The sequence below is a fragment of the Chrysemys picta genome, chromosome 4, assembly GCF_011386835.1.
Source record: "Chrysemys picta bellii isolate R12L10 chromosome 4, ASM1138683v2, whole genome shotgun sequence".
NCBI classification, from domain to species: domain Eukaryota; kingdom Metazoa; phylum Chordata; order Testudines; family Emydidae; genus Chrysemys; species Chrysemys picta.
Window position 1 is genome coordinate 46254384 of NC_088794.1, and position 27793 is coordinate 46282176.

Consider the following 27793-nt stretch of genomic DNA (forward strand, 5'->3'; position numbering starts at 1 on the left):
TTATGGAAAGAGACCTTCTAAAAACGTTAAAATGTATTACTGGCACGCGAAACCTTAAATTAGAGTGAATAAATGAAGACTTGGCACAACACTTCTGAAAGGTTGCCGACCCCTGGTATAGATGGATTTATATGGGTTTGAGGGTTTTAAAAGTGATCTCAACTTTCCCATTAATTGGACTGACAGCAAACAAACCCAGCATAAGTAACTGAACATCAGTTCATATAATGAACTATCTTCTACTGTTACATCATTTAGGCTACGCCTACACTAGAGATCTTACAGCGGCACAGCTGTACTAATGCAGCTGTGCCACTGTAAGATCTCTCGTGTAGCCGCTCTATGCCAATGGGAGAGCTCTCCCATCGATATAATTAAACCACCCCCAATGAGTGGCAGTAGCTATGTCAGCGGGAGAAGCTCTTCTGCCAACATAGCGCTGTATACACTACCACTTATGCCAGTGAAACTTATGTCATTCCGGGAGGTGTTTTTTTCACACTCCTGAGCAACATAAGTTTTGCCAACATAAGCGCTAGTGTAGACATGGCCTTAGTTCATGTCTTTAACTGTAGCTTGGTTGCCAGGTTTCTTGAAAAAACAAGTACTAGAGTTTTATATAATAGATAGCTCTGATCTTTTCCTGTTCTACTTTGGTATTACTAGATAATATCAAAATATCTTTGGAAGTTGCAATCAATTGTCATAGGCTCCTTCAGCCTGCCCCAGTTCTGTAGTACTGAGAAACAGCATCTTTGCCTGTTTAACTGCATATGTATATTTGAGATATTTAATCTATTATTTTCTACTTTTAAAGAAAAAAATCTAGCATCTTTAGCTACTACTGGTTAGCTGCATTTTAGCTGAAATAGGATTTTTACTAAATACCTCCTTTCACGTGCAACAGTTACCTGTCTTCAATCTGTTTAGCTGAGACCTGCATCCCAGTTTTTCTCTCTTCCACTTTGGCTGTTACATTTTCTAGGATAACCCTCTGATTTTGCAAAGCCTCTTCAAGATGCATGAACCTGGGAAAGGAGGGAAGTTTTCACATGGATTCCTGTTCTGATCACAAATTAGTCATTCATTAAGTCTTCCCTAAGTATTTTTCCTTCTTTGCTAGCTTACAATAAGGCATTGTCGTTACTTAGCAGATTAATAATAAATCAGAATAGAATTAAGAGCTCAGTTGTGCCTGCCAGGACACACTGGGAGCTGCACCAATCCCAAAAGAATTTGCCCATTGTTATTTTCCACCTGCTGCTACACTCTTTTATTGGATGCAGTTTACTATTTCTCTCTGTGCAGCCAGCAAGCTCTGCTGGTGAGCACATAGGGCAGAGCAAGGGGCTTTCCTCCACAGCCTCTGGAAGGCTATGAACCCCCAACAAGGGAGTTGGAAAGGAACAATCCCTACACTCCTCCACAAAGATCCCAGCTATGCCTGGCTTTTTCATGGGTCCTTGCACCCTTCTTCTCCTCTACACAATGGTCCATGGTCTTGCCTTAAGTAAGTGGATGTGCCTAAGCTCTAGATAAAAATATAGTTGGGAACAATCTATTTAGGAGAGGAGCAACTAGGGACACACACAGACAGTTAGAGAAGCCAGGTTTGTATTTCATATGGATTTATTTCAAAAAAATATTCTTTGCTAATATATGCAATACAAACCTTACAGGCCACATTACTAGCTCACACCCTGAGCTGCTGGACTGCACTGATGAGAAACTAGTATTTATAGAAAAAAATTCAAAGGGACCTCAATCTGAGCATCCAAAATGGTGCACCAAAACCTCAAAAAACACCCATCCTGTATCTGCACATGCACACCACATTTACCACCTAAATACACAGACTGCCTGCACAAATATAGGCTGCAGTAAAACAGATGTCAGTTTCACTGCCCACATTTACTTGCTTCCCATATTCTTCTGTTTCCCTTCTAACCCCTTGCCATGTTCCCACCTTCCCTTCCAATCACAAACCCTCTATATCCCCCCACATCCAACACCTCTGTATCCCACCCATCCTGTCCCATGCATTAGTACCCAAACATAGTCACAGACTCACCTCACAAAAATCTCCTTCAATTTCGACATAAAAACTTCCCATGGTGCACACACACCTTCTCACAATCACAGTCAAACTCACAATGTTGACCTCAGAATATCTTTATATTACTTTATATTATTATATTAAATAATAATAATACTTTATATTATTATATTAAATAATACATTATAGACTCTTTAAATAAAAGTATGTCTATTGGTGAGATATCTTAACTATGCCAAGGCCAGAATTCAGGTTAGACTCTGATTGTGAGGAACTGGATGTGCACCTGGTGGTTGGGTAGATACTGGAATTGGAAGGGTATGAGCTGCAGAGTCTGTGAGCGTGTCTGGGTATTAAGCTGTTTGGGTGCAAGGCATGTGAATTGAGTTTGGCATGCCTGTTAAAGTTGTATTAACCTGTGATTTCCTTGATTTTTGGTGACTATATTGATAGGAAATGCAGCTCTGCAACCTCAAGGCCACGTTAACTGTTTTTAGGTGGGGTCAATCAGGAATTCATGTTTGGTACCTGTGTTCCTTGTGTTCGGTCAGAAGGCAGTTGCGGCAAGTAAGGACATCACAGGTCTCACAAAACAGTTTAAGGCTCTCTTGACAGTGGATTGGACAAAACAAGGAAAACTCGTTTGTTCCCCCTTCAGTTCCTGGAGAATATAAGATAGTGGAGCACTGAACACTAATTGTAACTAATTGTAACTGTGGTACTGCAAAGCTGCCTTAGTTTTGCCTTTTACATATTGCAGTGTTGCCAACTCTTATGATTTTATTGGAGTCACGTGAGACTGACTTTTTAAAAAACATGAAAGTTTAGTTTCCCATGTAAGTTTCTAGCCTTTATGGTTGCAGAGCAAAACTTGAAAACATGACCTGAGTGCAGCCTAAAGGCTCAGAAACCAGATCACAAAGAAAAAGAAGCCAAATTGTAATATTTTTAAAATCTCATGATTTAAGACAATTTCATGATTTGGGGCGGGATTGATTCATGATTTTTGAATGCTTGAAGTTGGCAATACTGATACTATAACGAAGAAACTGGTGTAACATGCAGTAAAATAAATATGTTAAGTGAATCCAAAGTCAGGAAAGAAGCAAGGAGATTGTTTATTCCTAAAAAGGTGTCTATGGGGTTTTCTCCACACTCTTGTTTGGCTTCTGTGGTCAAATGCAGCACTACATAAACTTCAGTGGAACTGCGAAGTGGAAGGGTTGCATGTATGCAGTCTATACTTGCCTTCCTCCACATGTGGAGGAATTGCCTTAGAAAGAGAAAGAGTATGAGAGCAGGGTGAGAGAGAACTCAAAGGGATGGTGAAACAAGAGAAACAAAGCCCCCTTTCTAGAATTATATGCTCACAAGTGCATCTATGTTGAAAACTCAGAAGCTGTGTTCTTGAATCCCAGAGGCTCCAGATAAGTGTTCAGACTTGAGATATCTAACTTAGCCCACCCACCTAAACATTTTAATTTTCACCCGTCACTAGTTCATAATAGGGCAAAAGCAGTTTACAGAGCACATTTTCATCTGTGGAGACCCAGCTTAGGTTGCAAGTGAAAATAAATGTAGTATCTCCATATTAGTTCCACTTCATGCACATCACCAAAACATCACAGAGTTTGGCATGACAGGCAGTCTTTGCTGAAGAGAGGCTGAAGGCTCAAACAGGTCAGGACTAAGGTGTTGTCACAGAACTATGCCGAGGAATTCACACAGCCCCTGCCCATAACATGGCTGACTCTAGCTCATGTTATTAGGTCTTTTTTAAGCATTATATTTGGGGGGGGGGCACAATCAATCCCCAAAGGAACACCCTTGTGGAGACTGTGTCGTGTGTTGACACCATCTCTCGAAAACTTCACTGAAGTTACCAACTCTAGATTAATAGTCTTCAGTTCCCTATTTATAAAAATGTGGATTAGACTACTTCCTTTCTTCCACACTTTGCCTGGTATATCTATCAGACGCTAAGCAATTTGGGGCAGTGACGGCTTCTTACTATGCGTCAGTACAATCCCAAAATCAGGCCTTTATGGGGCATCTGGGCACTGCTGTAATACAAACAAATAATAATACCAACAATACTAATCTGACAACAAAGAAACGGTGTACAACAGGCCAGTGACTAATATGGTGAATAAGCCTTCGTGCAGTTAAATCACAAGAAGAATCCAGAGATGGACTAGCAGCTTTGAACCAATGTATTCTATTAAGACACATTTGTCTTGAAGCTGGTGACGTCTTTGTTTCATAGGATGTCGCCAGTAAAGAAAAAAGAAGGACCAATCATAGAGAGTGAACTCTTGCCATCTCAAGCAGATCCCTAGTTTATTGTGTGTTTACGTATGCAAAAATATATCACTCTGCTCACAGCCGTCTCTCTCTCTGATGTACTATATAATACATATCTATCCTTAGGTGAGCCAAGATGTTTGGTCCAGAGAGCCAAACTATTTCGAAATTGAGAAGTGTTGATTTTCGTTCAAGACCATTGCTAATACAAATTTGTAGACTGTTTTTTTTTTGTTTGTTTTTTTACACATGCATCAACCACGTTAGTCCCTGTTCTAATTCAGTCACTTAATGCTAATTTCAAAGTCATGATATAAAAGGCACAATAGACTCATGAGGTTTGCTTACAGGGAGGCCCTTCTTGTTTCTGACACTTAGAATAAAAGTATGGATGGATAGAATCCATCCCCTGCCTCTCGGGACAGCATGAATCTGAGCAGTTAAAATCAAGTATCTTATTGCCTTCTTGGCTAGATTTCCAGCCTATTCTTAATATTGATGATTAGGTTCATTTACTTCCTCAAAATTCAAAGCTGTCTTTCTTTCCATCCTGGATTTAATGTGTAATAAGATCATTTGTACGAGGTATTAGATCAAGATTTTTATGCAATAGCATTGCATATTTTACATTTTTGATGCATTAGTAACCATGGTGTCATGTTTTATTTTTCATGGATGTGTAATTACCTGACATTTTTGTTTTGTATTATCACTATGTAAAATTTTAATAAACAGTATTATTAAAAAATGGAAGTTGAGCCTGAATTTTATTCATCCCTCTCCTAATAGCCTTCTATCCAAGAAAGAACTCATCCTTCATGAATTCACAATCCCATGTTTTCAATGGTTCTCTAGTTTCAGTGCAAACACCTGCTTATGCATTAAAACCCCACCTCTGCAAAAAACAAGCAGTTAGATGTTCAAGGGTGATTTTCCTCTACCTTATCAGAGCAGTGTACCAAATGCAGTGAGCAACATAATCTGTACCTCAAATTTCATAATCTGAAAAACATCTAGAGATGTTCTGTGTCTCATCTCCCAGGCAGGCTCTTGAGAGGCAGGATGGTTATATTGTGAAAGTACAGGACCAAGGCTACCCCTGCTGTCTGGGTTTTGAGGACAATGCAAATAGCTCTTGTTTATAGCGGGAACAGTTTTTTAAGGTCAAACTAGTCCAAGTACAATGAAACACTCTTATTTACTGTCATACAGTAAAAGCTTCTACTTTGCTTTCTCCCTCTGAAAGATCTGTAGCCTACTGGTGATTTAAATCATTCCAAAGAAATCAATGTTTTCTCAGTATGATGTCAGATTTAAAAGACAGCCACTTTTCAAATGGAAACTAGGGAGATACCCTTGTCAGCTAAAATCACACAGATTCAAAGCCACATTACTCTAGTAACTCCCAGGGCTCAATAAACATATCAGGTGCCAATTGGCAATCTCATTACACTGCTTGCATTCTACACCTACTTTTATTCTCAGTTCAGAACTATGCTCTCCATGTAGGAATGATAGTTATCATAATCCAAGTCAGTTTATTGAGCATCATATCAACAATAGTAAGAAATCATTTGCCCTATGTACTGGCACTACCATCACTTTTCTTCAGAATGTGAGTTTTGAAACAGATGGAGAAAATAACTACACCTCTACCTCGATATAACGCTGTCCTCGGGAGCCAAAAAATCTTACCGCGTTATAGGTGAAACCGCGTTATATTGAACTTGCTTTGATCCACCGGAGTGCGCAGCCCCGCCCGCCCGGAGCATTGCTTTACCACGTTATATCCAAATTCGTGTTATATCAGGTCGTGTTATATCGAGGTAGAGGTGTATCTAGTTCACAGAAGTTTAAAATGGGCATTATTAACTATTAAAAAAAAAAAAAAAGATGAACACATATTCACCATTTTGGATCACCATTTCCAAGGCCTGCATACAGTAACTGTCCTTATCTCAGATCAATATAAGACAGTGTGATCTCTGTGGGTATGTTTACACTGCAATTAAAAACCCGCAGCTGACCCTTGCCAGCTGTCTCGGACTCACGGGACTTGAGCCAAGGGGCTGTTTGAGTGTGGTGAAGATGTTTGGGCTCAGGCTGCAGCGCAGCTCTCGGACATCTCCCCACACCTCGCACGAACGTCTACAGCATAATTAAACAACCCTTTGGCTTGAGCCCGGCAAGACTGAAGCTGGCACGAGCCAATTGCGGGTTTTTAATTGCAGTATAGACATACCCTGTGATACTAGAAGGGTAGCTTGAATTTTCTGGCATTTGAAGACCTGGAATGTCAATTGGGGTTGGGCAAAATCAACTTGCCTAATAAGATCCATCCCTCCAGCTTCATAGGTTTAAAATTTGACTTGAACAAATGACATGTGAATGCATGTTCATGTTGGAGAGACTGAAAAAAGAGCAGAGCATAGCAGGGTATTCACTTGGCACTAGCCTAACTTTTGAATGTGAGGAGTTCTTCTATGCCAAGGCATAGCATACACTTCCATTTAGCTAGGGGGGAAAAATGTACTAAAAATTGAATCTCCTTTGGAAAAAAACTGGGCGGGAATGAGAGGGGAAAAAAGGTTATGGTTTTATTAATCTAAAATACAGTCGGAGAGGTTCAGAAAACTTTGAACATCATGAGGTTTGCCTGGTATCAATGCAAAGCCCCTAAGTAAAAGACTTCTTCAGAGCTTACTCTCCTAAGACAGACATTTTTTCATATAGCTTCTTATGCTGTAATAAATCTTCTTTCACATCTTCAGTGCCTATCTTGTTATCCTCCTATGTTTATTACATTAATTCTGTGAACAGACTTCATCAAAGTTTATGTCTATGGTAGTCACAGACCCAAGAAGATATTTTTTTCAAACTATCAACAAAAATCAATCTATGAAAAAAAGTACTATTGGCCCTCATTGTACTGGCTCCCTTCTTCAGTCAATGTTAAATAAAAAACATTCCTGTCCATGATTCGCTCCAACTATCAACCACCTTGCAGCTTCACTTTATATTTATAACCAGCAATGTTACAGCCAGGCCCTCACACTGGTGTTGGAAATTCCATAAACGGGTCAGCTAACAGGAAAACACCGATGCGAACCAACTGTGTACAAATGCTAACAGGAAGAAAAAAAAGGAGAAAAACTAATTATTTGGATTTATACACATAGCCATTAAAAATGAGTGCCCATCCTTTGCTTTAGGTATACCCTGACAAATAGCTATACAACTATGAAACAGACCACTCCTGTAACCTTCCCCCATTTAACCCTTAATTAACATAGCCAAACCTACTAACAGTAACACAGCAGCAAAAAATACCTGGAAGATCACCCAACACAGCCTTCCAATCCCCTCCCAGCTAGAGAAAACCAAATGCCTCACAGCATGCCCTGAAGGTCAGAGGAGGGAATTCAATGAGTTCCAAAGCTTAGCAGCCCTCACAGCAAATGCCCGGCCAGCAGCAACCTCTCCTATACCAGTGAGTCTCCAGTACAGACATCTCCATTGAGCAAAACTGTGGCACTATAGAACAGGGAAGGAGGCAGTCTTTCCGGTATGTATGTTTCCGGCCATTCAGGGCTTCATAGCTCTAATCCAGCGTCTTCAGTTCTATCCAGTACTTAACAGATAGCCCAAAGCATTGATGACATGAGCTCCTGGAAAGATGTATCTGGTAACAAATGAGTTACTGAACTGCACATCAGCTTTACATCCCTGATTGATGTCCTATTAACCAAGCTATGAATTGCTCCTTTTGTAGATTTAAAAACAATCATTTTCCCATTTTTTTCTGTTTTAGCTGTGTGTGGGGGTAAGAGTAAAATGGTAAGAACAGTTTTTAGTTAAAGCCTGGAATTTGCATCTAAAGGACTTGTAGCACAAATAAACCACAGGTTGGTTTTCTGACCATTGTTTGTCAACAGTGTAAACTGGTAAGCCTCACACAAAATTTAATGAAAACAAAAAAGGTACCCTGAGAATCAAAAGAACAGACCTGAAAGTAAAATTATTCTGTCCATGTATTCAGCACTTTTATGCTTATCCTTAGTAGAAAATTAAAAAAAAAATTTAAGACACACTTTGGTAATAAATTATTTACTCATATCTGTGTACTCAGATTATCCCAACTGAGAAAATATAAAACAATAAAAGTCCCCATATAAAAGAAACTTAACTTAACAAAAATATTAAGATGGGTGAACTGGAGTGCTTGGACTTAAATGAGGATACTGCACCATTTAAGTCCAGGCACTCAAGGTACTTATTGTGTTTTTATTAAATTAAATTGCTGTTTAGTTTTTGTAAGTACATCAGAAGCAAGAAGCCACTTGGATGATCAGGGCACTGGATGATCAGGGTTTTAAAGGAGCGCCCAAGGAAGACAAGACCATCGTGGAGAAATTAAATGAATTCTTTGCATCAGTTTACTCTGCAGAGGATGTGAGGGAGAGTCCCAAACCTGAGTCTTTCTTTTTAGGTGACAAATCTGAGGAACTATCCCAGATTGAGGTGTCAATAGAGAAGGTTTTGGAACAAACTGATAAATTAAACAGTAATAAGTCACCAGGACCACTTGGTATTCACCTAAGTGTTCTGAAGGAACTCAAATATGAAATTGCAGAATTACTAACTGTGGCATGTAACCTATGACTTAAATCAGCCTCTGTACCAGACAACTGGTGGATAGCTAACATAACAATGATTTTTTTTAAAAGGCTTCAGATGCAATCCTGACACTTACAGGCTGGTAAGCCTTAACTTCGGTACCAGGCAAACTGGTTGAAGCTATAGCAAAGAGCAGAAGATTAGATAAATTAAGATGATATCGCTGGGAAAAAGTCAACATGGCTTTTGTAAAGAAAAATCACACCTCACCAATCTATTAGAATTTTTTGAGGTGGTCAAACAAACATGTGGACAAGGGTGATCCAATGGATGTAGTATATTTGGACTTTCAGAAAGCCTTTGACATGGTTCCTCAACAATGGCTCTTAAGCAAAGCAGGCAGTCATGGGATAAGAGGGAAGATCCTCCCATGGATCAGTAACTGGTTTAAAGATAGGAAAAAATGGGTAGGAATAAATGGTCACTTTTCCCAGTGGAGAAGGTAAATAACGGCATCCCCCAAAGATCTGTACTGGGACTTGCGCTATTCAACAGATTGATAAATGATTTGAAAAAAAAGGGATACGCATTGAGGTGGCAAAGTTTGCTGATGATACAAAATTACTCAAGATAGTTATTCAAACCTGACTGCAAAGAGTTACAAAAGGATCTCACAAAACTGAGTGACTGGGCAACAAAATGGCAGATGAAATTCAACGTTGATAAATGCAAAATAGTGCATACTGGAAAATATAATCCCAACTACACACACAAAATGGTGGAGTCTAAATTAGCTGTTATCAAGACAGAAAGAGATCTTCTAGTTGTTGTGTATAGTTCTATGAAAACATCTTCTCAAAGTGCAGTGGCAGTCAAAAAAGCTAACAATGTTAGGAACCATTAGAAAAGAGATAAGAAGACAGAAAATATCATAATGCCACTATATAATACATGGTACACCCACATCCTGAATACTGCGTGCAGTTTTGGTCACCCCTTCTAAAAAATATATTAGAATTAGAAAAAGTACAGAGAAGGGCAACAAAAATGATTAGGGGTATGGAACAGCCTCCACTTGAAGAGAAATTAAAAAGACTGGAACTATTCAGCTCAGAAAAGAGATGACTAGGGTGGGATCTAATATAAGTCTATAAAATCATGAATGATGTGGAGAAAGTGAATAAGAAAGTGTTATTTATCCTTTCACATAACACAAGCACCAAGGGTCACCCACCAAAATTATTAGGCAGCAGGTTTAAAACAAATAAAAGCAAGTATTTTTTCACACAACGCACAGTCAACCTGTGGAACTCATTGCCAGTGGTTGTTGTGAAGGCCAAAAATATAAATGAGTTAAAAAAAAAAAAGAATTAGATAAATTCATGGAACATAGGTCCATCAATGGCTATTAGATAAAATGGTCATGGATTCAATCCCATGCTCTGGTGTCCCTAAACCTCTGACTACCAGAATATGGGACTGGATGACATGGGATGAATCAGGGGATGAAAGTGCCCTGTTCTGTTCATTCCCTCTGAAGCATCTGGCATTGGCCACTGATAGAAGACAGGATACTGGGCTACACACACAAAACTGCATTAAAAATATTAAGTTGCAAAGTCAAAAATTCAAAAGTTAGGAAATGCCAGAATTAACATTGATGTGCAACCTTACTTAGGCCCCCTTGTGTATATGCATTGATACAGGCTTTAATTATATATCACATCACACTAGTTTTTCCACAGGACCACTGCTTCCTTCACTGCACACAAGGGACAGTACTCACTTAATGAGCACCTTTTCTATTTTTTGTTTATCCTCATTGTTCAATGTGTGGCCCCAGGCCTTATTTACTGCATGCTATTCAAACCCTTCTCTGAAGACAGAATCATTAATTTCCTCATGGCCATTTCTATGGTGGTCATTAATATAGTATTGGAGAGCTTCATAAATATTAATTAATTTATCTTCACAACACTCTGGTGAGATGAGAGGGTATTATCTCCACTTTACACATGGGCAACTGAGAAACAGAGAAATTAAGGTCCAAAGGGTCCACTAATTTTGGGTGTCAAGTTGAGTTACCTAGGACCTGATTTAACTTTTTTTAAGCACTTTATATATTCAAAGCACAGCTCCTATTGATTTCAGTTGCAGCTGTGAGCATGCAGCACTTCCACAAATCAGACCCCAAAGTCTCAAATCATGCACCCAGAAAATGAGGAATACACAATTAGTGACCACTTGTGAAAAGTCTGATGTAAGTGACTTGACCAGCATCACACAGGAACTCTGTGGCAGAAGCAGGTATAGAATCCAATTCTCCAGGGTAGCATTCAACTGCCTAAACCATGAGGCCATCTTTTCTCTTCCTGCCATCCCCTACCTCATTCATTACACACCTTCCAATTTCTGCAACAAATGATAACTGACACAGATAACAGCTTCTTAGTGAAATACAACTTCCTAACGTTTGATTACTTGCCGTTGCAACTTTAATGTTCTTTTAACATAGATTGTATGCAATTTCCTAAGTCTTTAAAAAAAAGCAAACAGAAAAAAACAGACATTCATATTGACAGCCAGATGGTTCATCAGCACAGCTGGAACCTTCAGATCACTGCAAGACCTCTACTACTTAAGGTAATGGAGTAACTCAGGGGTCAGCAACGTTTGGCATGCGGCTTGCCAGGGTAAGCACCCTGGCGGGCCGGGCCAGTTTTATTTACCTGCTGACGCAGCAGGTTTGGCCAATCGCGGCCCCCACTGGCCGCGGTTCGCCATCCCGGGCTAATGGGGGCGGTGAGAAGCCGTGGCCAGCACATCGCTCGCCCGCACCGCTTCCCGCCGCCCCCATTGGCCCGGGACGGCGAACCGCGGCCAGTGGGGGCCGCGATCGGCCGAACGTGCCGCATCAGCAGGTAAATAAAACTGGCCCGGCCCGCCAGGGTGCTTACCCTGGTGAGCCGCGTGCCAAACGTTGCCGACCCCTGGAGTAACTGATAGCAATAGTAAGTCATCATCCTCCATGTGGACAAGCATTACAGGGGGACGAGAGACAGATTCTGCCAGTGAATTTCAGATATTTGCTGAAAGCAGAGGAATGATGAGACTCAGGAATCTTGGGTTTCATTCCAGGCTCTGGAGGGAAGCATGCTACAGTGATCACAGCCTCTTCTGTCTACTACCCACAAGATGGACCCCTTCACCCCAGTCCCAGTCGTCTCTTCCTCATCCCTAAATCCTCAAATCAGTCCCAGTCTATTTGCATACTCGGTCCCAATCTCCATGCCTTATTCCAGTCCCAATCTCTTTGCCCAGCCAGTCCCACTTCTTCCCCTATACACCAACTCCTTGTCAGATCTGTCTTCCATCCTCCCTCAACTGGTTCTCAGGCTCCTTGTGCAATCAGTCCCAGTCTCTCCCTCTGCCCCCACCTACTCATCCAATCTCCCTGTCTCTCTGTCCCAGTCTCCTTGTCCAACATGTCCCAATCTCCTCCTCTCCTCCAGTTTCTCTCTTCCCCTACCCCTATCTTCAATACCAGTCTCAATACCTGGCTCCTTGCCCCAATCTATTTCTTTCCCCTCCCGTTTTGTCCAGAACTTGTCCCCTCTGCATTCTTGTCAGGCAGCTTCCTCCCTCATGCTGCTTGGGCACAAGCAGAGAGGTAGCGGAAAGCACAGGAGAGCCAGGCTCCCTAACATGGCCTGGACCTACCATTACAGGGCAAGTCTGGCCTTGACCCAGTAGCCCTGGGCCAGAGAACACCCAGTTGCTCTGTGAGGATAAAAAAAGCATTGCCCAGTCAAATGTAAGAGCTGTGAGGGGATGAGCATGCTCATTGAGCACAGACTCTTCAGCAATTTTAGCTTCTAAACTTTAAGAAATCTCTACTGAACATGTGCAAACTGAGATGTTTTTCAAAAGGAAGTCCCTGCTCCAAATCACAGAGGTGCTAGATCTTCTCAAAGGTGGCCAGAATTTTTTTAAATAGCAAAACAGAGTATTTTTCCCTAGCCTCATTCTTGGAAATAGCTGAACCATACTGACTCAACTTTCCAAAAATATTCAGCTTGAGACAGACTCCCAGCATGGAACATTTCAGCCAGAATGGTTAAAGTTTGGCACAGTTATAATCAACTGAATACAAGGTCTTATAATAGAAAGTGACAAGTAACCTTAATGATAGCACCGTTCTACCAGCCACACTTCTAATAAGCCTGGCTTATACTGATGTAAGTGTCCACAGAGCCTTTTGCACCAGTTTAACTTAATCAATTTTCCATCATACATTTAAGTTCTTTGGGGCATGGACTTCTTGTTCTGTGTTTTTCAGAACCTAGCATACTGGGTTTTTGATCTATAACTGGGGCTCCTAGGTACTACCACAATGCAAATAACAAATAAATTGTTAAACCACAGCAACTTTGTGCATAGAAAAGCCCCTAGATTCTTTATCAAAAATCCTTCTGGATTAAAGAGCAGCACTGAAAGAAGCCCTATCAGGCTCTCCTGGATGGCTGTGACTATGGGACATGAGAATGGAAGAATTTGCATTTATAACCTGGAAGCATTAAAGAGTTCCGAGGTGTTCAATTTCCAGTGGAAGTGCTTTCTTTTCCCGGTGAACGCATAGCACAGGGGAACATGTTGGGTTATGAGAGAGTTATCTATTAGAAGAACCACTAAGCAAAGTTCACCTCCTCTGATACAAATGCTCTGAGATGAGGGCACACTTGCTTCCATAGCCCAACATACATCCCAACATGGTATCTTTTGACTCCATGGACGTTCACATTCAATCTATCTCAGGATAGAGCAAAAAGGAAAGTTTCCAGCTTGGGTGATAGGCTCCAATCTGAGCCAAGGATAAAAGGCTTAGGCCTGAGTTCAGGTATGTGGCTGGACATCCATGGACACTGGAATAATAGTCCAGGATCAGTTTATGCCTAGCCCTTGCACGGGTGTGCAGGGGGATGGAAAGAGCCTTCCGCTTCCTCCCGCAGACCAAACACCAGTGTGTTGCAAGGGGGCAATTGGCTTCAATTGCTTCTTTGGTGTGTCCCTGGAGGCACATATCCCACAGGGAACAGGGAGGAGCCATGTCCACACATGCACTCTGGGATCAGGCTGCAAGATCCTAAAGGATTGTACAGCCTCCAAAATCCCTGCACACTGGTAGGGCTTTTTGGAGGGACTGTGCCTCCCTGAAACACAAGCTCCAATCCTCCCCATGGGGTGGGGTAGTATTGACTTTGATGGGGGCAAGATCAGCTCTTTGGAGCTGTAGAATGTTGTCTATCAAATCTCCACTTATTGTAGGCGTAACATTTATTCACAATCATGCAAAGTGCAGACCCTGTGGAGGTCCAGTGTTTTCATCTGAATTACCACACACTCAAAAAACACAAAGCTTCAAAGTTTATGTTTCTACCTGAAGAGCCCTTCAAGGGGACAGACAGGAAATGGTCTCCAGTTTCCTTGCCATGTCTGTGTTCCTCTGTACATGAGCTGCACAGCCACTTATTGCAGTTAGTACACAGACTGTGAGCAGGTCTCTTCTCTTTACACGCAGAACAGCTCTGAAAAAAAAAAGGTGCAATTTCATACAAGTATAATTAAATGTAGAACTCCTCCAATGAGCTTGTAGAAACTACTACATTTAAGACACTGATTCAAAACCTTGGAGGTTTGGTTACTCCAATAACTGTGAGAACTGGCCCTGATTCTTTTCTCTCTTACACCAGTGTAATTCATTGACATCAATGGCATTACTCCTGGTTTATATTGGCGCAAGAGAGAAAACAAGATCATCCTTGGAAGTGTTTAAATCAAAGCTAAATGTCTTTCTAATATTCTCTTGTTTAAGAAATAGTTACACTATAGTATCCAGGACATGGTCAAGATCTTGGAGTATCACTTTGGTGATTTTACACCATTAATTGCTCCCCTAAAATGTGACATTCATGTTGGTTACCACCTGAATGCAACGGGAAATCTCTACCAAAGTCAGAATGGCTCCAAGATGCAGGGTTTGATCCTATATTCCTTTTGCACCCCAAATTCTCATTTCCTTTAGCAACATTACCAAGTCCAATTTGATCAAGCCAGTTAACAGATTTGGGCATAATTTTCAGATTTAGCTGCCTAAAGTTAGGAACCTAAATCCATATGTAGGCACCTAATTATGAGGCCTGAATTTCAGAGGTGATGAGAATCCACAGCTCCCCATCAGGCCATTTTTACGGAACTAGATGTCAGCTTTAGACACCAAAGTCTGAAAATACTGGCCTTTATGTCTTTCTAGCAGCCTCATAATTTGAGGGCCTTATGTTGCTCCCGCTGATGTCACTGGCTAAACTCCCACTGACTTCAGTGACAGCAGGATTGGGCCCTGGTTTTCTCCTATTTTTCCTTTTATAAAGGCTTCACTGTTATAAGATGAGACTATTTATAAAAAAGGAACAATCTTAAAATGATGCTGGGAAGGTTCTTCATTCCCCTGTAGAATTCCTGTACTCCTGTGCGAATTGTTTTCTTTTTGAATTGCTCTTCGGAGTTTAGGGGACTGAAGAAAAGAAAAATCTTCTTACTGGAGATCTAAGAAATATCCCAGTGCCTTTGAAGAGACTAAAAGATTTATTCATTTGATTTCCTTCATACCCTGTCTCTCTCTAGAAGGTAGATGAATTGAGTTATGATAATTAAGAAAACTCAGTGTAATAAGAACTTTCTAACACTGCAGCAGCATTGTGTAAATTTTGCTCTTATTATCTTTGAAGAGTATGTGTGAAAGTGATCCTTCTGGTTTACATAATGATACATTGCACATATATAGCACCTTTCATCTGAAGATCTCAGGGCACTTTACAAACATTAGTCATTGAATTCACAAAACACCCTCTATAAGTTAGGTATGTATTTCTAGAGATGGGGAAAATGTGGAAAGTTAAGTGACTCAGAGCAATTCAGAGGCCTTGATAATCAACAGAAGGCTGAACAGAGATAAAACACAGGAGGCAAAGATGGTGTTTGCCTTTATGCTCTTCTCCCACTGGATCCTGGGGCCAGTCTCCAGAACAACTTAGAGCAACCTCAAGGCTTCTATAAGTTGTTTTGGCTGATAACCCACAAAGGACCATTCCATTGGCAGTGCTGGGGTGCAGCAGTGCTCTGGCTGGACCCTTGATATGTCCCCTAAGCTGGTAAAACCAGCTAAAGGAATCTCCAATGTCAGAGGAATCTTTAACTGGATATTTAAGCTGGTTTTATACCTCCCTAGAACTGACAGAGAGGCACAGAGCAGATGGAATGGGGCCATGATCTGGCTCAGAGATTTGAACCCAAGAATTCTAGCTCTCAGTCCCTAGCTCTAACCACCGGGCAACACTTTGGATTCCAGTAGAAAAAGGATAAAATAAAAGAGTCAATAGTTTGTAAAGTAGTTTTGATTCATTTAGTGCTATTTTAACTCCTTATTCTAGTGCAATATAATAATTTTCCAATGTCTTGCTTCCTCATTCAGGAAGGGTAGTATAGTGAGATAGAGAGAGCAGAAATGAACAAGAACAATTCCCCTGGTGCTGCACAAACACTTAAATACAGTGAAAACAGTACAATTAAAATAGTTTAGGAGAAGACTATACATAACTAAAATACTAAATTGCAAATCAACTATTTAAAATGGCACATGAGAAGCATCTTTGTCTCCAGGCATATTGTTTACATAAGGCCATAGTGAATGGCAAAATCTCTCCAACTTCTCAGTTACGTCCATCCCATCCTGTTGAAAGACTGAAAGTTCTGGGAGACTTCCCTCAGGACTCAGAAGAACTTTATTTATTATTATTAGACTAATATCCTCATCATTTAACAGAAGTAATCAATTTGAGACAACCCTACAACGAGTAGCCTTTGTCACTGCTTACCTGGCCCTGACAAAGGAACAGAGGATACTGAGAAACACATAGGGAAAGGGGTCCAGCATCTTGCTGGATGCATCAGATGCATTTATTACCTGAGAGTTACTTTTATAATGAATGAAGCATAATTCAAGAGTGAAACCCTAGCTTGTCACTGAGAAACCTAACTTTGGTGGTAAGTGAGAGTTAGGTTTATTTGAAAGACAATTCTACCCACTAGAAACTTGTGTTCTGTGCTACTCAGTTTGATGTTGCAACAAGTCAACATTTTCTGTGCTCCACTGTGGCTAGTGCTGTGGTGACTGACAAGTTTTTTCATGCAAAACAACTGTTAAGGGAAATAGTTCCCTCCGAGGGCCAACCTAGGGGCTTACCAGCAGGGATTTGTATTGCCACATAGTCATGCCCAGAGCCCAATCCTGCAGCACTGAAGTCATTGTCAAAGCTCCCACTGACTTTAATGCCTTGCTCTTCACACAGGGTGAGAAAAGTGCTTTAGAGGCAGTATGTTCAGTCCGTGGGGATGACTGAAGAGCTGCGGTGAAATTACAATGCTATATAAAGCTACTCAAATGACATAAACTTTGGGTCTGGTTATCGATGTTCAAAAGACTCATGCTGCAGCCTATTTAGCAGCCTCCACTTACCCTTGCCATAGCTGGATTTGCTGTGGGAAAGTCCTTGAGAAAGAAATTTTCAACTACATCCCCTGCGAAGCACGTCTGTTTGCACACAGGGCATGAGAGGATACCTGAGCAAAGAAACAGAACAGCTGTATGAATCAGGAAATGAAATAAACCACACTGAAGTACTGACAGTTCTTTGATATCACACCAAAAGGCTTAGTTCCAGGAAACTTAACTCTTCATCAACTAACGAATTACATTTGCCTAGTTTTGGGACAGTACAAAACACTACTGTGACTCTGTGGTTCTATGTTCTATGCTGCACTTATCACTGTGGTATTTGAGTGCGTTCAAATCCTTACAAGCTCTTGAAGCTCTGATAAAAACTGTTAATCCACCAGTATTTTCTTACATTACCTATTGTTCTTTTGGGACAACCTTTCATTCTCCTCTCCACTGGTGAGGCCTCAGCTGGAGTACTGTGTCCAATTCTGGGCACCACATTTTAGGAAAGATGGATAAATTAGAGGGAGCCAAAAGGAGACCAACAAAAATTATAAAAGTTTTAGAAAATCTGACTTATGAGGAAAGGTTAAAAAAACTGGTCATGTTTAGGTGTAAGAAAAGAAAGACTGATGGGGGTCCTGACAACAGCCTTCAAATATCTTAAAGGCTGTTATAAAGAGGATGGTGATCTATTGTTCTCCATGGCCACTGAAAATAGGACAAGAAGAAAAGGGCTTCATCTGCAGCAAGAGAGATTTAGGTTAAATATTGGGAAAAACTTTCTAACTATAAGGTTAAATTCAGGAATAAGCTTCTGAGGTAGATGGTGAAATCTCTATCATTGGATGTTTTTAAGTACATACTGGACAAACACCTGACAGGGATGGTCCAGATACACTTGGTCCTGCCTCAACGCAAGGGGCTGGGCTTGATGACCTCTCAAGGTCCCTTCCAGCCCGACAGCTTTATGATTCTACAAAAAAGACTTTGGGAGTCTTAATATTCAAGGGAGTAGTTGCTATGAAATCACCAGGTAGAACAACTCATGTGAGTAAGGGGCTGTAGGACAGAGCTCTTTCTTGCCATGAAATTCAGATGGCTACTGTCTTGTCTTTTCCAGGGGAAAATGAACACTGATATTTTCTATACAAAACAATATCAGAATTCTGTGTTATGAATTCTCATACTATTGACACGTTAATAAGAACTAAATCACCAGTATTATATTTTTCTGAACTATTTGCCTAAATAGACCAGGAATGTTAATGTGATTTTTTTTAATTCCACATATTAGTTTGAAAAGGACAAAAGGATGAGATTTTCAAAAGCACCTAAGAAAAACAGGAACACAAATTCCATTGAAAGTCAGTGGGACTTGTGCTTCTTATTCTCTTAGACACCTTTGAAAATCCCATCCAAAGTTCTTTAGCCAACATTAAAACCAGAACTCTTGGAAGTTAAACAAATATAACAAGAGGTTCTGCAGGCTAAGAGCTATATGTGATGGGTTGCCCCCCTTCAAGATGCCACCTAATCTGCTGAGATACCACTGAGCCCGCCTGTTCTGAAAGCCTGGGCACCCTTTTTACCTGTCTTGCTGAGCCAGGCTTTTAAGCCTCCTCTAGCACACACACAGGCAGGGCCACACCCAACTACAGAACGACACAGACGCTGAGATCAGCTCTGGGAAGACTCAGCTTTAAGGGACTTGTCCCAGCACTCAGGTGTCCTCCTCCCTTGGAGTGCAGACCCAAAGGAATATTATGAAATCCACCTCCTCCCTCAATGTGGAGGAAGGTATGCACAGCCACTTACACCTCCCCCACAATTATGAATTGCACAAACTGGGTTATATTATAAACAAGAAATAAGTTTATTAACTACAAAAGGTGAATTTTAAGTGAATATAAGAGATAACAGACAGAACAAAGCTGATTACTGAGCAAATAAAACAAAATACGCAAGCTAAGCTCAATATACTCAAGAAACAGGTTACAAAATGTAATTTCTTACCCTAAACATTATTTTAGGCAGGTTGCAAAGTTTCTGTAGCTTAGAGTTCCAGTTATATTTCTTTTCAGACTGGACCCCCATCTCAGTCTGGATTCCCCACTTGCCTTCCCTTCAGGTGTCTTTAGCAGTCCTTCTTCCTGGGCAGATTGGCCACGGAGAGGAGGAGTCCCGTTTGCCTTCCTCCCCACCCTTAAATAAGATTTACATAATGCGGGAATCCTTTGTTTCCCAAACTTGACTGTCCTCCCCTTTTAGTGGAAAGTTACCAGAAGTCCCAGGTAATATTAGTATCAGGTGTCAGGACCACCTCACCTAGTAGTGTCACAATTACATCCCAGGATGCCTCCCAGGAGGGAGAGAGATTAGTATCTTCACAATCTTATTGTTTCCTCCTGATGGCTCATCAAATCTGATGGGCTGGTGGGTGTCTTCCCAGTACACACCCAGTTGTAATTGTTACATATTCCTAACTTTATATACAGAAACGATACATACATAAAAATTGGATAATCACATTCAGTAAATCATAACCTTTCCAATGGTATCTTACATGAACCATCTTGCATAAAGTATATCTCAGTTATGTCATATCCATATCATAAGTATATTTCCATACAGAATATGGAGTGTAATGTCACATTATAGAAGCACAGATTAGATAGTACATTAAGATCTCACTCCACTTCCGTTTGGTATTTATTTGCTATTGAGATGCTCAAAAAGAGTCTTTAAATCTCAGGGGGAAACTTGTTTCCAGTAATGAACAAGGGCTTGATCCAAAGCTCAGTGAAATCAATGGGAGTCTTTCCACTGACTTCACTGGATTTTTGTTGATGCCACTAATATTAGCTACTTTACAAACAGTTTGATAAATATTCCTAATTTGGTCACTTTATCCATCACCTTCCTTCTCCTGACACACTAACATTTTAGATAGCATACAGATAGCACTCTGAACAGAGAGTACACTCCTCACTTGAAAATTAGGCCTTGATCTCAGGTTGATCATCCAAAAAATTAGGTATGCAAAATGACCAGTGACTTTTGAAAATCTAGGCCTTGGTGCTCCAAAGCAAAACATACTACACAGGTATAGGATGCGTTGGTGACATCAGGCTGCTTTCTCTTACACTGCAATTTAGAGTGGTTATTAACATAGTAAAGACCCAATTCTACACTTCTGATGTCAATGGGAGTTTTGCTGAGAGAGGGGGAAGTATAGTGATGTAAGAGGACTAGGCAGCTCATGTAAGGCCCACCTTCACTGTTCAGGCCTCCATCCCCCTAAGCATGATGTCACTACGAAACACAATCTATTTTATCCACTTGTCCATTTTGACTATGAGCTCTTCAGGCCAGGGACTCTGTTATCTGTTCAACACATCTTACCTAGCGTACAGCACCATATGCAGCTACTGCACTATGGAAAATAATAAAAGTAGTTTCAGAATGACTGTGTGCACAATGAACGATTGCTCAAGATAGAAACACACATAATATAGAAACAGGTATAATATACACTGCCTTGCAATAGTTTTACATAGCAACCACTAATCAAGGTCAAGCCAAAGGAGGAAATAAGCTGCCCGCAGAAACAAAAGCAGGTTTCAAGTTTCTGAGAGGTCTTTTCACTATGACAGAGCACTTAACACAACAAATACCGGAAGAGAGAAAGAAATTGCTCTACTCTGCTATCAGTGATCTTTTAATAAGTCTCAGTGTCTAAGGAATGATCATTCAGTTCCTCTCCTGACTAGTATACCAATGGGAATTTTAATAATTACAAATGTTGGGAACCAACGTTGCCATTCAAGTAGCTATCCCTAGCTCTGAAAATGCACCACATCAATAATAACCCTAGCCAGTTCACTCATGGGCCTCTTGGAATAGGAGACTCACATTCTTGACACACTGTATGGTGGGTTGTTTTTTTTTCAAAGGGCAAAAATCCACTTTTGACTACGATGAAACCACCAAAATCATATACATGTGTGAATTATAATGGACTTGAACCTAATTCCTCAGAGATGAGGGTGGTGCATTAACCCAATAAATCTTTTTTAATCTTAGTCCTTAACTTTCAAGTGAGCATAGAATTTTGGCACTAGGCATCATCACCTCCTATCTCTTCTCAAGCAATCACTTTATAATAACTGAGGGCAATGTTTTCCAGGGCTAAATGAGGTAAATTTATTTAAGTTTTTGTTTTTAGTAATGTTTTTAGACTGGTGATCAGTTATGACATCAAACCAGAATGACGTTATTATACATGCTGTCTTTCTTAACTAAAAATATTATTCTAGAAAGAAAATGTCTTGTAGAATAATGTAATATTAAGTTGTCCATTACTCTTGAATAACTAGATTTGTGTCAGCGATTCTCTAAGGTTTGAATGTTTTCCAGTTGCTTAGTGTTAATTGTCCTTGGGATCCCAATCCTGCAACATTTTGTCAGATGAACATGCCTAATCACAGGCCTGATATTACAAGGTGCTGAGCATACGAAATTCCCAGGATTGGGTTTGTGTTATTTTCATAACAGCATTTTGCAGTTTAAGTAATTTGGCAGAGATTGCGCAGATAAATCAAATTCCAATATCAATGTGTGTAAATGTGCATTGGTGGATCATTCAGTGAGATCTGTGATTAAGTTCATTTTCATTTATAAAACTTTTTAAAAACTTAAAATTTCATGCATTCTTGTCAGAAGAACCGAACTTGCCAAGAATTGTTCTCGCTATATAAAAATTATATGACTCCTTTACAGGCTCTGCTCTTGAAATAAAAGTAAAACATTTAAAACGTGTATAGTGTACTATTTTCTTAGCTCACATTGAGGGCAAGACTGTGCCTTTGTCCTGGGTGTTTGCATGGAATAGGAGGAAGACCTTCCCACTACCTGTGTGATTACATAAGGCCTATTCCAGTTATAGATGGAGAGGTGTGGGATACAGGCCTGTGTACACAGGTTGTGCTGGTTACAAACCATCCCAGTAGCGAGGGGTTTGCATGCAGCTGGCACCACTGTGATGTGTCATTGGGGGCTTGAAGCCTGCTGGAAGCCAGACAGCAGCCATAAACCAGAAGAAATGGGCATTGGAGGGTTTCATGCCTGGGGGAATTCTGTGGTGGCAACATTATATATAGAATGTTTGTGAGAGTATGTATTCTACGTGAACTTTTATTTGCCACAACAAATGCTGTAGCAAACATGAGTGCTGCACATTACTCTGTAAACATCTACACCCATTAATCATTTACTATTCCTGTTTACATACGACACGTCATCACAGATCAATATTTTTACACAGAGGACATTCTCCGTATACAATGTTAAAGGAGGACTAATGGCTATCAGAAATAAAGGGTACCATCTTTTGATGTTTGTGGGAACATCTGTATGAAAATCTCCCATTTATATCATGGGAAGAATGGACCCAAAAGTCAGTTACTAATCATTCTTTCCACAGAACTATTACAAGCACAGTTATTCTCTTCACGTGGCCTGGGGCCGGGTTTTGTCTGAAAATTAAATACCTACTTTAAAGAAAGATTGTAATTTAAAAGACAAAATATAACTGTTTCCACACATATTTAAAATATAACATTTCACAACATCCTAGTTCCATAACACTGTCCTTGTTTTGCTATTTTGGCTATTAGTTACAATATCTTATTTCATGTTCTATCTATTTATCTATGACAATTGTAGCTAATTGCCTTAGTACCCAGGCAATATGTCAAACTGATATTGTCCTATCTGTGACAGTGAAATCTTTCCCTGCTTATCAGAAATAACATTTCTCTGTGCACCTTTTACGTAAACCATTAACAACTCTGCTCTCTAGAGAAATGTGCAAATATAACAGGTGTACAAGCATACCTAATGCAATCTATGCTATGGGTACAATGCCATTACCACAGCCCTCACAGGCCATTATCATTGGTGTAGGCAGGGAAACCTGTGAATTGCAGTATGGGCGGTTCCTAGACTCAGAGCTAGCTTTCAAGATGTCATGTGAGGTCTTTATATGTCATCTGCCACATGTTTTTTTTTTTTAGGAACAACATGAATGAAGAAGCAAATAAACACTGATTAATAAATTTGGAATAAAAGTGTACTTTGCAGGTAATTTTTTAAAAGACACATGGGTCCTACTCTGATACTATCCTAGTCAATGGGAATCTTTCTGTGAATTGGATCTGGCCCTTGGAGACTTTGAACCAGTTCCTTACACACATAATATTGCAGCCCAATCAGTGTAAAAACTGTAAATTCCAGACCAGTGGTTCTCAACCCGCAGCCAAAGCAGCAAACAGGTGCAGCCCATGTGACGTCCTCAGGGCCATATAGGTAGTATATATATTGTGTGGATGCGGCCCATATAACACAGAGAGCTGCACATGTGGCCCACAATGGTAAATAGGTTGAGAGCCACTGTTCTAGACTGTATTCATGCCTTAAACAGTTGGCAAGACACCGGCTTAGGGCTACAGAATGCTTCTCACAGTGACTCAGAAGAAAGTCAGTCAGCAGAGCAGTTTCTGGAAATGGGAAAATGCACGGAGTTTAATGACAGCTGCCTCCAAAGTCATTATTCCACTTGGATGTCATGGTGGTGCATACCCTGAACTATACATGACACACTGGAATTTTTATTGGCTGGCTGGCAAAAGCAGTGCTTCAAGTATTTCCATGTCAAGGGCCATTTTATGCAGATCTGTCACATACTGTAAAATGGGTTAATACTGCAATCATGCATTTTTGCTACATTATGCAGTTAGCACAAATATTTTATAATAGAAATTATATCTATTCACTTACACTTAATGGGGTGCTTGTGGCCTCAGGCAGGTTAACATGAATTTTAATTTGTACTTATCTGCCAGAGACCAGGGAAATGCAAAATATAAATAATATTTACTCTTTTATAGGAGTCAGAATTAATGTTTTAAAGAAATATTTCAGCCTCTTTCCACTCTTAAAAATAACACGGTCCTCGTGACTGTCCAGGAGCCTCATTTATTTTGAGAAATGCAGTCATTAGTAAATTTGGAACAATCAGATTGTTTGATGCAGAGAAAGTTTATTCTAATTTAAAACACTGGATATCTAAAATTGAAGCACTAGGCACTATAGTACCCAGATTTTATACCCCATCCATGACACCGAAGTCAGTGCAGTTGCACAGAATGTGAGTCAGCACAGAACATGGCCCCAGATACCAAACCTGATATTAGGATCTTTATTACTGACATGCATTCAAATGTGGGAGAACTCTGACCATCTAAATGTCTTGGACTATGTCTGAAACATCTGGCTAAATGAGAGTTAAGTAACTGTGACCTCCAAACCTGAAGCTCCTATTAGATACACTTCTGAGATGCTTCTAATTCTCAAGTCCTCAGTGTGGAGAATACCAAGAAAAGTCAGGAGTAGAAGGAATAACAACTAAAAGAAATTACTTGGAAAATTCTAAATACATGGCAATACTGTATGGGGGACATCCTTCCACTTAGGCAGCTGCCATTATGCATTGCTAATGGGCTAAATATCTCCCTAATAGATCATGGGCTATTCTTGAAATTCATGATTAAGATTTTTTTCCCTTCATGATAAACATTTGCATCTTGCTGAATGAGTTCAGTTCAGATAATGGGACTTCACTTGTGATTATATATATATATATAAAAAGTACACTGTAGAAATGCTCAACACACTCCTCAGATGCATTCTACAAAAGCCTAACAATATTCTTGACATTAAAAATAGACTATAGAATGGTTATCCAAACTAATCATAATTAAATTAAGCAAGCTGGACAAATAGCCTGTATGTACTTTTACAAACAGTGAGACAAGTAACAGCTGCTCCAAGAGTATGAATATAAAGTGCTTATGCTAAATCTCGCTGCAAAGCTTATACTTAAAATGTAGATTGCTGCTAAAACACTGTTTTCTTAAATAAATAACAAAACAAGGAAACTCATGTTTGCTTACCTGTCCTCTGGATAAACAGTCACCTCAAAAGGTACACAAATCAAAGTCACTTAGCTCAGGAAATGGGTGGTTATTAAGCAGAAGTGCATACATAGTACCCCCTAGCAACAGCCTTTTCTGTACAGTATCATTTGATGATGAAAGAAAGTGACTAGACCTTTCTGCTTAGCATCTGGAACTGCTTTCCCTTCTTCACTCAAGAAACATTCTCAAAGTAGCAGGTCAGGATAAGAGATAGGTTATTAGAAGGCACACACCCAAGATCCACCTTATTTTCCTCCCAGTTTCTTTTTTGCTCTCTCCTGAGATGCTTTTAGGCCTTTTTAAAGTTTTCTTGGCTGTATTTTTCCAGAAGTGTTGAAATACAGATCACATAATAAGACAATAACAGCATCCACTCTCTTTCTTGTTGGATTGTCTTTCAAAGCTCAGAGTAACTTTTAATACGTGCTCAGAAGGAAAGAAATAGGAGTCTCTCTGCTTCAGCTAAATGAATATCACAAAGCCATTCACTCTCAGGGTACCCTCTGCAGACTGTTCCCTACAAATCTTTCTACACTTCATCTCTCAACATTACCTATAAACAACAAGGTTCATTTGTTTCAGCAACTTGTACTTTACAGACAGCTCATTTAAATGTATCATTATTACGGCATCGTTGGTGAAGGAAAGCATTGCCCTAGAGACTCACTGTTTATACGTATGAAGAATGATGCAATCGCTGTATCTAAATAGTAATCCAACACGGAATTATAGGATTCAAACAACAGACTCTGCATATCAAGAGATCAGGAGCCAAATTCAACTCTAGTGCAATCACTATATCTGAATCGAGCCCACTATTTCTACCAAAACTTCTAGAAACAGAAGCTGAATCTCTTTCATGGGTAAAGGGATGCTGAGACCCCCATATTGTTTATATGTAATTTACTTTGGCAAGGAGATAGGGAAAAGATCATAATTTTATGCAAAAGTTCCTAGGAGTAAATTAGCGCCTCCTGTTTACTAATCAGTTGAAATAATTAATCTTCTACTTATGACATCACAATTCATTGATATGCAGTGGATTATGTCATCACAGAGGATAATAACTTCAGGGAGGCCAACAAGGATCCTAAGATTGGACTTGAATCCAATTTCTTCATGAGTTGTGGATAGGCCACCTAATAAGCCAACACTGAAATTCCAGGTACATGCACTCATAGCTATTTCTCAATATATCTGACCTACTACCAGGCACCACAAGACCAGTGAGGGCCACTGTGTTTTGAAGTCATTCCCAGAAAAGTCTTCTTCAGATGATGTACATGAAGGAATAACACCACTGCTGCAGCCTTGAAACTGCTCCATCATTCCTTCATGATGTTCTACAAAGCATGAAGAAAAGCACTGTGGAAGCTACCATTAAGAAGGCACAATGTGTGCACACACTGGAGTTATAAAAACACCTCTCTTTAGACTTAGTGGTGTTCTCACTTTGCCAAACTGATGTTTGCTCCTTTTTCATGGATCACAGATCCTGCAAATTCAAGTCAGCTATGTCATGCATCTCAGCAATGGTAACCAAATTGCAGGTGCACAAAACATTCACATTAATGAACACAGCAAAGTAAGAGTCAGTGGGCCCAATATTCAAACACAAACACCTAAGCTGGATATCTAAATCCCACATATGGAGTTTTAAAATCAGAATTCAGACAAACAATACCAAATTCTAAAACCCATTCAAACATACACACCACTTGCCATAGGTAACACATAGGCCTTGGAGTATGCCCTGGAAGTCAACAAACATGGACTCTGACACGTCGCATGGAGAGGGAACCTCAGATATACAAATCAAGTTACGCAGTGGATCTCAATCTCAGTAGGATAAGATATAAGGAGAGAGAGGTCTCCAAGGTATACAGGACATAATGAATTTTATGAATCAAAACTGACACCCTGAATTGGACCCAGAGATTAACTGGAGGCCAGTGTAGTCTCTTGACCCCAAGTGCCATATGCTCCCTGAGAGAAATACCCATGAATAAAGGGCTGATGTGTCTGAGTGCCCTTCAAATTTTGCCCCAAATACAGTAAATTGCAGTAATCCAATCTGTAGATAACAGAGGCATGGATAACTGGTGACGTCTATATCTCTTCACCAAGCATAGAGACCTTGGCTGATTTTAAACTATAGATCCACCACTTCTAAACTGAGTATCACAGGACTCAACTTACAGTTTTGTTTCAAGGCCCTCCAGC

At 40.1% G+C, this 27793-nt stretch overlaps 1 protein-coding gene across 1 annotated transcript in view; it reads right to left on the bottom strand.

Moving 5' to 3' along the window:
* The window catches only part of TRIM66 (tripartite motif containing 66), a 72889-nt gene that overhangs the window by 35540 nt on the left and 9556 nt on the right, over positions 1 to 27793 (bottom strand). The window contains exons 2-5 of the mRNA XM_005291724.4: positions 17550 to 17653; positions 14415 to 14562; positions 2585 to 2717; positions 912 to 1028 (exon numbers count right to left, since the gene is read on the bottom strand). Coding sequence (XP_005291781.3) covers positions 912 to 1028; positions 2585 to 2717; positions 14415 to 14562; positions 17550 to 17653 — 502 coding nt within the window. The remainder of the gene's footprint in view (positions 1 to 911; positions 1029 to 2584; positions 2718 to 14414; positions 14563 to 17549; positions 17654 to 27793) is intronic.